This window comes from Trichosurus vulpecula, chromosome 4 (genome assembly GCF_011100635.1).
Source record: "Trichosurus vulpecula isolate mTriVul1 chromosome 4, mTriVul1.pri, whole genome shotgun sequence".
Classification (NCBI taxonomy): domain Eukaryota; kingdom Metazoa; phylum Chordata; class Mammalia; order Diprotodontia; family Phalangeridae; genus Trichosurus; species Trichosurus vulpecula.
Window position 1 is genome coordinate 390114454 of NC_050576.1, and position 12081 is coordinate 390126534.

At 34.2% G+C, this 12081-nt stretch overlaps 1 protein-coding gene across 1 annotated transcript in view; it reads right to left on the minus strand.

Moving 5' to 3' along the window:
* Positions 1-12081, minus strand: part of TUBGCP3 (tubulin gamma complex associated protein 3) — a 167796-nt gene that overhangs the window by 110154 nt on the left and 45561 nt on the right. The window contains exons 4-5 of the mRNA XM_036757300.1: positions 2117-2194; positions 529-746 (exon numbers count right to left, since the gene is read on the minus strand). Coding sequence (XP_036613195.1) covers positions 529-746; positions 2117-2194 — 296 coding nt within the window. The remainder of the gene's footprint in view (positions 1-528; positions 747-2116; positions 2195-12081) is intronic.

Sequence of the window (12081 nt, forward strand, 5' to 3'; positions counted from 1 at the left end):
CGTAACTGATATCACATTTCTTGCCTTTAGAACAGATAGGAGGAGTAAAAGGGAGAGAATTCAGAAATCAAAAAATTTTAATGAATGTTAAAATAAATAATAAATTCCAAAATAAGTTTTTAAAAAGAATTAAATAACAGGGGAAAAAATATTGCTTGGTATTCACAAGGAACAGTGCTTGAGCCTCAGATTTGATACTGCATTAAAAAGAGTACTCAAAAACAATATTTTCCTCTCTCTAATATTACTGATTTTGAAGAATAAATGTGATTTTATTTTCTCTGTAATTCACTGCATAGTAATTAGTATTATTTGGTAAAGTCTGTTTTTAAATTGGATCCTTGAACAATATACATTTTTGTTAGGAGGTAAATCAATATTCTGAAAACATGAAAGCGGTACAAACTTCTACTTAATATATCCAAGGATCTAAAAGTGGCTTAACATTAGGACTCTCAAAGACAAGTTGCCTAAATAAAAGATTTTTTGGTTCACCACCAGGCAACCAAAGTTTAAGTTTGGATTTACCCTGGAAGGAGAGACTGTGGTGTTGGTATTGGACCATTCAGAGCATACATGCTTATGCTGCTGATTCCACTGCTTCCCATGCTTCCAGAACTTTGTGCAGACTGGGTGTTCCGATCTTGGTAATTCAGTGGGAGGCTCTGAGGTCTGGCATAATAGTAAGGAGTTGAATGGGCATCTCTTGGTAATGCTTGAGCAAATAGTGTGGCGTAACTAGAAACCTTTAAAAAAAAAAAAGGAAAATTCTAATTAAGAGCATAATAAGTTATTAACATTTTCTTCAAAATATTTGCTGACAAAATTCAGATTCCTATATCCCTTCCATTTGTGCACTTGAGTGTTTAGCTTGCTAAAAAAGTAAATGAGTTGCTAATTCAAATTCAAGTAATCTATACAAAAATTGGTAAAAATTTAAAAAGATGGTTAAATTCTATGAATAATTATGTCAAATAGTTGAATGTTGGAAACACTTACTTAACCAGAATTCAAGCAAACATAACACTCAAAACACATCTTTTTTCAATATGGTCTAGTGAAATCTGCTTGCTCTAAAAGATCAAAATCCCAAATTCTTATATTTGAATATTCAAATGGCTTTTAAAGGGCACAGGGCAGTCAAATAGTACATTCAGAGAAGAGATTTCAAAAGTATATCCGAAATCACATATCTGCAAACATCACTAATATAGTATAGGTTATGACCACAATGACAAGTCTGAGCTACCAGAATCCTAAAATGACTAAGGGTAGAGTAACAGAAAGAAGTGTACTAAGCATCAGGAAACAAGGGTATGACACTATCATATGTGACTCCGGGCAAGTCAATTAACTTCTCTGAGCTTCAGTTTCTTCATCTAAAAAAAGAAGGAAAGTGGAATAGAAGTCCTCAAAGTTACTTCTGACTCTAAAAATTCTGTGATTTTAGGTTTAACGTTCTACATTCTCAAAATCTGTCATTCAATTCAAACTCATTAAAAAATAAGTAATTCATTAATGGTTTATGGTGTCACACAGTGAACCAAGTGTGTATTTAACCAGGAAATTCCACTTCCCCAACATCTTTTTTTTTAATGGGGGTGAGGGGAGAAGGGCTATTATATCAATTTTGAAAAAAATAAAATAAAATTTAAATAAAAATTGATTAAATGGCACATTAAAGGTTATTACATATCTCATATATATTATTGCCTTTGCTCCTGAAAACAGTGCTATGATGTGCTACTACTATCCTCATTTTACAAATGGGGAAACTGAAGCTGAAAGTGATCACATGACTAGCCACAGTCACAACAGCAAGGATTAAGACCTAAATCTTTATGACTCTAAGTCCAGCATGCTATCACCTTTACTTGTATATCAAATTATAAAGGTAGCTTTGATATTTTTTAAATTGTAAATTCCCAAACTTTCCATGAATTGACAGATTTCCTACTTTCTCATATACTTTTGCCACCTGCACTTCTTATTTGTTTACCCCACTTTAAATTTGGTGTGATAAGATCTCCCTTTGCCCTTTTACCACCACCAAAAAAAATATCTAATGGCTCTTTGAAAAGACAACAAGAAGCTGGACTAAAATAAAAACATTTACCTTATTTGGTTGCTTTCGTGGATCTTCACTGAGACTAAGCAGGAGGTAGAGTATTGACCATTTATTTTTCAAAACTCCCTGTTGAAAAGAAATCATTAAGACCAATTTTTTAAATTTCACTTAATGAATCTCATAGTTTTATTTTCCTAATTCCAAACTATTACTTTCAAAAACAACTATTACATCCAAACACATAGTAAAATCTCATAAAGGTGTTCAGTTCTAAATATTTCAAGTTCTTATTTACCAGAAATAGGAGTTATCATTGTTCCAGAGATAATGCCCTTTAAAGATCAGTAATATATACCCTTATAACATTTTCTCTCAAAGCACTGTAATAAAAATAATTTTTCATCTATCATCATACCCTTGAAAAAGAAAAGTTTCTTTCCCCTTTCCATATCTGACAACTTTTTAAAAAAAAATCAACTTTCTAGCTTACTGGCTATATAGAAGGTAAAGTGATTGTCATATCTGAACATTTTCCTCCCTTTCTAACCACTTCCTTCTTACAACATACAAATAAATACTTTAAATTTTTTTAATGTTAGAAACAATGTTCCTATGTTGTGGTGTATCTTGTAAGACAGTGATGAGTCTAAACATCTCAATTTCAGTTGTGAAGAAGAAGTAAGATATTATGCAATAAAAAGAGCACTAAATTTGGCATCAGAGGACTGGCTCAAATCCAAGGCAATGCCTCTTTTTTTAATCTAAATTTTATTTTTTTTTATACTAAAACACTCAAAAAGGTGCATTTTCATTCATACAGGAGATGACAAAGAGAGGCATCTTTGTAAAACCATGAACTCCTTCAATCTCTTGCTTTTCTTCAAATATGTAGCCAATTCTACACGTTACTTTCAAAATTGTCCTGTGTATCTACGCTTCTAAACTTCATTTTACTCTTCTGTGCAGTTTGAACAATTGTTACAGTGGCCTCACTATTGCTAACTCTCCTCAAACTGCGCCTTTCCCCCTTTCTTCTTATTCTAGGTTAATTGAGGAAGACAATGCTTCTGACTACCAAATCAGTAAGAAAATATCTATAAAGCCCTTACCATAGTGCCTGGCACATGCAGGCACTATAAATATAAAGCTTCTTTCTTTCCCCTTTCCCCTTCTCTACCACTTTCTGGTTCTAAGTTTCTCCATGTGTCAAATGAGAAGGTTAGAACAGGTGATCTCTATCTTCCAGCTATAAATCTTTAATCCTATAATCCTATACAAAATAAATTAAAGCTCAAGTGAAAAGACTTCTAAAACTTAAAAAAAAAATTGCCCAGGAGATTATCAATAGGAAGGAACCACATAAACAAACTAAAAAAACAAACTGATTTACAAGCATAATAGTAAACCTATCTTAAATGTTTTTATCTTGGATTTATATGCCACCTTTGTTATGAGGAGGTCAAAACAAGCTACTATAGTCATAGGGGCCTTTGTCATATGGATCCACAAAAAGGGGAAAGAAAGAGAATAAGCATTTTTATATGGCATTTACTATGTTCCACATGCCATGCTAAATACTTTTATAAATATTATTTCATTTGATTCTCACAACAACCCTGCAAGTAGCTGCTATTATTATCCCCATTTGACAGTGGAGGAAACTAAGACAGACAATGGTTAAGAGACTTGCCCAGAGTCACATAGCTACTAAGTATCTGAGGCCAGATTTGAGGCCAGTCTTGGTAACTCCTGGACCAACAATCTCTATTGCACCATCAGCTGCTTCAAATAGCAAACAAATATATAAATCTATAAAAAACGATAAAATATTTATATTACAAAAGAATTCCTCAATTTACAAAATTGTTTACCCAAAGTTTTCCTTACAAAGTAAACTTTCTTCAAGCGTTCAATACATGGTGTGACATACAAAACATTTAATTTATATACTAATCTTCAAGATCTCATCTTCTGTTCTTGAAAAGGTTTACATTAGTCCTAAATATTCATAGCAGCAGTTTTTATAATATCAAAAACCTAGAAATAAGGCATCCCCATCAATTGGGGAATACCTGAACAACGTGAGGTCCGAGAACGTAATGGAGTATTACTGTGCCATAAGAAACAATGAATGTGGTGAATACAGATATAGCAGTAAGGCAAAATTCATGACCTCAGAGAGGGCCATGGACATGCCTGAGTGGTTTGGAATCGCAAAGTATAAGGAATTCTCTAGGTTGAAGGCAGAGGAAGTATAACATTTATTTAGACTCCAGAGGTTCAGATTCAAGGACCAATGTCCCCAATTTGATATTGTAGCAAATAATATTCCAAAACCGATAGGCCCACCTCACTGTAGTAACAAGGAAATTATAACAAAATATCATAGCAAGGAACCAAACCATACTGTAGCCTCCCCTCAATGCTAGGGCCTTCCTATAAAAAGATCACTCACGAATCCTAACTCTCTGCTCAGCACTCTCTCTTGCAACTCTGTTGACTCCCAGTTCCTTGATCTCTACAACTCTCCGTTCTGCATTCTCAACGCTGGCTCTCTGCCGCTGAATCCTGCTGCTCTCTGCTCCACTGCTCCCAGTTCCCATTCTCAATCTTGCTGCTCCCAGTTCTGCTATTCCTAGTTCTGGGTTCTCTTTTCATTCAGTCCTAGCTGTCATCTGATTAACTAGAACTCAGCGCATGTACCATTGGCTTTGATCCTAGCAACTCCCCGTAGGGCCCTGAGGGCTTCATGCCCACATGGGTTTAGCACCTAGTAATAAGGGCTTGAGGCCTACTTACAAAAAAAGATATAATCAGGCCTTCCCACCTAGGCCCACCTGAGCCCTACTGAATGGAAGATCTTTGACCAGATTAATACTACCACAGAGATGCATGAAAAAACTTACATAAAATGATGCAATATTAAGTAAGCAGAATCAGGAAAACAATGTACACAATGACAGCAATGTAAAGGGAAAGAGCAAAACACACAAAACTATGAAAATATAACAACCAAATCTGGTCCCTTCCTTCAATGCAAAACTGAAAGACTATGAATGTGGAACACTACAGATAACATAAAACATTTTCAATGTGTTGGATAGTTTTGCTGTACTGTTTTTCTACTTATTTTTAATACTCTGTTAGAAGGGATGACTCTATGAGAAGAGGAAAGGAAAGGGACATATTGGGAAATGCAGTTAATGTAAAAATAAAGCATATCTATCAAAAAAAATTTTTAAATACAGTGAGGCAAAATTCTATAAAGAATCCTATTTCCCATTGACAAATATTTAAAAAATGAGGATGAAGGAAAAAATGTTGTCAAAGAACAATAAAATAATGCAGCAAATGTTTTTAAATACCATATTTAAAGGAAGAGGTAAACCTATCTTTATGTTTTATGCTTAAAATATTATTGCCCAATTTTTATTTTTTCTAACCAACACCATGATCTCTCTGAATCCTCTTGCACTGCCTTGCCCCTGCAAAGGACCTGCAAGTCCATTTTGTTTTCTGAGATTTGGATTTGTGTCCTTGAGAACTGCATGTAAATGTAATTTTTGTAAATAATTTAAAATGTACTAAGAACACTACTTAAAGGATATCACAAAATTACAGAATTTGGTAGTTATACAGGACATCAATGCAACCCAGACACAAAAGGAATACCTACTAGAACATACCCCAGAAGTGCTCATTCAGCTTCCTTTTAAAAGAAAGAAGCCATCAGTTCTCAAAGCGACCCACTCTACTTGTGTATAACGCTAATTGTTAGAAAGTTTTAATCTGGCATAAAGCCTAAAGAGGCTAGATTCTCTATTCCAAACCTTCTCTTTCTTCAAGTCTCCCATACCACCTCTCCTCACACTCTTTGAGCAGAACACCTGGCCTCATATTTTACTGAGAAAATAGAGCTATACCTTCCATTCCCCTCTAATCCCCTATTCTATATCTCGGACCCCTCTGACACTATTCCCTATCCTTTCCTCATTTAATCTCTGATAAGGGATAGCCCTTCTCACCAAGGCCAATGTCTATACTGATACCCTTGATCCCTCCCCTCTCATCTCCTCTGACAGACTGCCCCAAAATCATAACACTCTTCTAATCTTTAATTTTTCCTATATTCCTTACTGTCTACCAGCACGCTCAAGGCTCCTCCATTCTGAAAAAACCCTTGTTTAATCCTATTATTACCAGTTAGTGTATGGCACATAGTAAGTGCTTAATAAATGCTTGTTGAATGACTACCATTACCTCAAGCAATAATCCTGTAGCTCTCCTCTCTTTCACAGCCAAACTCTTTGAAAAAGCTGTATGTCCTCAATGTCTCCATTTTCTCAGTCAAATGGGGGAAATAACATGCAAAAACTATTTACAAACAAGTTAAATACAAGATAAATTAGAGATAATCATCAGAGGTAAGGCAGTCTAACTAAGAGAGATCAGAAAGGTTGGAACTCGAAGGCAGGCAGGGAAGTCAGGACGCAGACATAAAGAAGAGAATTCCAGGCGTGGAAACAGCCAGCAAAAATGCCCAGAGTCTGAAGATGAAATGTTATATGCGGGAAAAAGCAAGGAAACCAGCAGAACTGGATCACAGAGTATGTGAGGATGAGAAAATTCTAACAAGACTGGAAAGTTAATGGGCTAGGTTATGAAAGGCTTCATTTCTTTTTATGTTGTACTTATTTGTAAATGTACTTTCTATACTTAACATGTAGATTCCTTGAAAATAAACTTCATTCTTTGTACTGATATCCTCAGAGCCTAGCAAAGCGTCTGGCATATAGTAGGTGCTTAGTATTTATTGATTGCCAAGATAGTTTCAATAGCCTTGTTTGTCTTCCTCCTTAAGTTTCTCCCTTTTCCAATCCATCTGTTTTACATGGTCGCCAAAAGTGATATTCCCTAAGCACCAGCATGATCACATCACTGCCTAGTTAATAAACTCCACTGGTTCTCTATTACCTCTAGAATCAAATAAAAATTCCTTTTTGATGTTTAGGGCCCTCTGCAGCCTGATTCCAATCTACCTTTCCAGTCTTATTTCTCTTCAACATACTCTACTTTTTTGTTGTTTTTTGTTGTTTATCATAACACACCTTCAGTTTTTGTACAAGCTGGTTTCCATACCTGGATTCCACTCTTTGCTTGCCTCTACCATTTAAATTCCTAGTTTCCTTCAATGTCACCTAACTTACATGAGGCTTTCACTGATCCCTCCCTAGCTCTTCATCCCTCCATCAAAAAATTAATCTAAATGTATTTTGTATATGTTTATACATACATATGTATACATGTTGTATCCCAATAAAAAGTAAGCTTATTGAAAGCAGGGATTGTTTCATTTTTGCCTTTGTATTACCACTGCCTAGCACAGTGCCTGTACTTAATAAATAGTATTTAATGAAAAATAGTACTTAATTTTTAAAAAGTACTTAAATCCTGAGTGAGGGAATTTTAAGATATTAAAATTCATATTATTACAAATTAGAAGGTAGCTTTTCATTTAAAAATATTCACTAGCATTCTCTGAATGGCAAGACCCCTTCATGAATATAAATAATTTTGTTTATGCAACTACTGAATAAAGTTATAGAAGCATATAGAACAACATTCTTTCCAAATACAAAATTGTGACATGTACCCTCTCATCAAATTATAATAGAGTAAAATCAAAGCTGCCTCTTGCCATGTTTATTACATATTAGACTTGAATCCACATGAAGTTATATGTTAATATTTAGAAGATTAGAGTGTGTTTTCTTTTAGTAAAAGTATCTTTAAAATTTCCAATGTTAAAATCACCCAAATTTACAATGGAAAATAGTAAGAGAATTCCTTTCCAATTCTAGGACTCTGGGATTTATAATACTAAAAATGTGTAGTATATATGTGGCCAGAAAAAATTATGTTGAAAAGAAACAGTGAATCATATATCATGTAAATATGTGAATCACATGTGAAGCCATATATTTAAAGGAACCTAAATCCAGCTGCTCTGAAAACTTAGAAAAATGTTAAGATTTGGGATCCCTAGCTCAAAGGTCCCCTAGGTAATACCATAGCATTGGGACAGAATAGCATATAAATGACAAGCTAGATATATTATTGCTTTTCTTTCCTTTCCCCTCCCTTCCAATGTTCTTATAGCTTATAACACTCTTAATGGTTGCCCATACTTAACAACTACCCCACACCCCAGTGTCTTGTACAATATAATGATGATAATCATGCACAAGACCCCTAGCATCTACACTAAATAAAAGAGTGATGCCACACTATTACCCTTCAAAAGGGTCCTGGAATTAAAGTTCATAAGAAATTTGAGAGGGGTTATCAGAGAGAAAGGGAAGAGAGTAGCTAAGATCTGATCTGAAGTTATTATTTCCAAGTTAATCAGATGATTAAAGGTCAAAAGTTTACAAAAGCCAAAAAATAAAATTTCTGAATGTTTAATCTGTGATAAAGTATTATTTCAGCAAATAATGTATTCATCATATTACAATTTTAAATTTTAACAAAATTTGTGATTCATCATATTCAGACAATCATTAGCTATAAAAATTTTGTTGAATTAGATGGATTATATTATTATTATTATTATTATTATGAAATATATGGATACAAAAATTTTCTGTTGAATTATATGGATATACTTAAGAAATTAAATGCACTTTTTAAAAAATGAAGTAATTAAAGACATGTCTGACACCTCTTTCTCACCAAATTCCTTGCTCTTGGAAAACAACGGTATCAGAATTTCAGAGATGAGTTAAATTCAAATAAGACTAGGCCACACTGGCATCTACCTACCCAGGTTAGATATAAAACTCAAAGAAAAATCAATAGGAATTTGGTTCATCATTACATTTATACAAATGATATGAATCTCAGAAAAACTTAAATTCCATATACTTGAATCTGTTAACAAATCATGTCTTTATGTCCTGCTCAAGACTTAAACAGACAAAACCCTTGCTCCCACCAATGTGGAAGTTACTGTGTTTTGTCTTGTTTTGTTTTTTATTGGAGTTTGGGGGGAAATTGTGGGTTTAGAAGTAAAAGACAAAAGCTGTGAGAAGCAAGTGCCTTCAGTCAAGCACTTTAAGATTTCCAGAACTGGCCAGGTCTACCTGCCCAGTGGAGCCCTGTTCAAAAAGAGCTTGACTTATATTGCATTCATTTTTTTTTACCTTGAACACAATCCATTCCAGACTAAGGTATGTGGTTCCTAATTTTACGAAGATTGGAAATTTTACCAGAGATTAATTTGTGTTAATAAGCATCTTCTTTTGAAAATTCAAATACCTATACAAGGCTTTTTAGTCATTCAGCCTTCAGTAACTGAATCATTTAAGAGATCAAAAAGAACCATGGAGATCATCTACTTCAACCAACCCCTCCCCAGTTTTATGGATGAGATTCATCCATATATAATCTATCCAAAGCAATACAACTAGTTATTGGCAAAACAGTATTAGGCCTCCAGTCTCTTGATTTCAAGTTCAGAGCAAGTCCTATTTAAACTGTCTTAAAAATGTTTAGCTGAGATCAAAGGAATTTGTGCTTGGGAAGGTGGAAGGGAAAATAAGACATTTACGAACAAAGAACACTTTAGAGCAGTTGCTGTCAAACTCAAATAGAAACAGAGGCTACCAAACAGTATATGAAGGCCCCTGCCGGCCACAAACTGACTTAGAAAACCATGTTAACTTTACCTATATTTTATTGTATTTTTACTTATTTTGTTAAATATTTCCCAACAACATTTTAATCTGCTTCTGGATGTACTCAGAGAGTTATAGGCACTCTGGCAGCTCAAGTGGACATCTCTACTTTAGAGTACAGGAAAGCTTAAGTGGGGTATCAGAGAGGAAGACCTAGACTGCATAACCAAGTTATTAGATAGTCTGGACAGTACAAAGTGGAGAAAAAGCACACAATAGTAATGGTACATCAAGTATGAATTTTTTAATTTCACATAGAAATATTTATAGATACTCCCAAGATACAAACCTAACAATACAAAAAAAAAAAAAAAGTGGGGAGGAGTAGGCAGAAAGTTAGAAATGGTCATTGTTACTTTCCCAGAGAGGCCCATGCCACCACCAGTTTTCCAAATGTTATCCCTTGAGCTATAGAGTCTGCTAAACAAGTTAAAAAGTACATTTCAGACCAGGAGTAGGCACACACATACACTATTTATCTACTTATTCTAGAGAGAGCTGTGACAGAAAATGTTCTGCTAGAATCTGTCAAGCCATCTCACTGGGATGTCAAAGATCCATGTTGTCAGAAACAAAATGCCAACAACATTTAGTACACTCTCTCAAGTACTCAAATGCATCTGTAATTCCACCAATTTGGGAACTCCCTTCCATGATGCAGGTCACAATGTCCAGTGTGCTACCCTTCGTATATTCAAATGCCATCCAGGTCCAACAATAATGGCAACAGTCTCCAGAGAAGCAAATAATAAACTCCGACCAACCATATACTTAGCACCAGTCGATAAAAGAAGAGAAAAGAGAAAGGGGGTAAAAGAGGAAGGATACTTAATTTTTGTGGGGGTCAAAGATACCCCCAATACAAAACACTTTAAGCAATCTAGTAAAGCCAATCAACCCCTTCTCAGAACGCTTTTAAATGCTTAAAATAAAATACATAGGATTACAGAGAAAACCAATTATTTAGAATGAAAGTTATTAAAAAATGCTAAGTTCATATACCCCAGTTAAGAAGTCCTAAAGAGTAAGAATATACAAGTTTTATTTTATAGATTTATTTGTATTTTTTATGAATATGTTCTATTCTTATTTTTATTCGAAACTTCATGAGATTTAAAATTTTAACGTCGGAACACAGCCCTTTCAAGTAGGAAATGTTCTGTGTATGACTGATACACTTATCCAACCTAGGCTCACTTGGCAGAGTTTTTTTCAAGAGTATACTTTGCATCTTCAGAACTTCAGGCTTAGGTATATGATTACTGGAAATAAAGCCTTGGTACTTTCTTTTTAAGGACAAATGATAAATTGTAAAAATGGGGAAAGAAGCAAGGAAAGCAGATGAGACTATGCTTTGAAACAGATTACAATACTGCCCATATAAGCAAATACGGGAGAAGATTCTCCCTTTTTGCTTCTCAAATAAAGTCAAAAGGAGGCTAAAATTTTAGATTAAATGGTCTAATATTGCTTAACCAAAAAGAAAAGTGATTTCTAAGATTCTTCCCAGTAGAATATAAACTCCTTGATGGCAAGGACTGTTTCACTGTTGTCTTTGTATCCCAAATGTCTATTATGGTGCCTTACACAAAACAGGCACTCAATGTTTTATTAATTGAATTGGATTTATTAAATATAAAATTAGTTTTTTATTCAAATGAGGTATAACCAAAAATCTCATCACCACTGTAGCAGGTTATTCTCATTCTTTTGTGTATGTGTGTTTCTGTGGGTATGGGTGTCTGTGTGTGTGTGCGTGTGTGTTTAAATTAAGAAATATGGAAGGAATACCTTTCAAATGCTGTTAAATTTAACACAGAAGTAATAAAGTTCTGTGGCAATGAGGCAGAGTGGATAGCTGGCCCATTAGCCTTGGAGTTCAATTGAATCATCAATTAAATGGAATTGAACAGCTAGTCCACTTAAGCCAAATCTCAAAGATGAAGAGTCTCTGAAAAGAAATGAAATAAATGTCTAATTATTTATCATCTTACCCTCAACTCAATGAATTTGTCTAGTGAACATGATTAAATTTCAGATCACAATTATATATACAAAAATCTTTGAAAAGGATTAAGAAAGGTTTTAAAAAATAATCTGAGAGAGATACAAAAAGTTCTAAGAAAGGAAAATTTGGAGTTGATGAAAGAAACAAAAAAGTATCCTGTATTATAATCCCACGTTAATGATCAACTAAAATAAGAGGAAAAACAGTAATAATTTTGAGATTTTAAGAAACAAATGCAAACCAATTTGAGGAGGCTCCCCTTTTGAAGA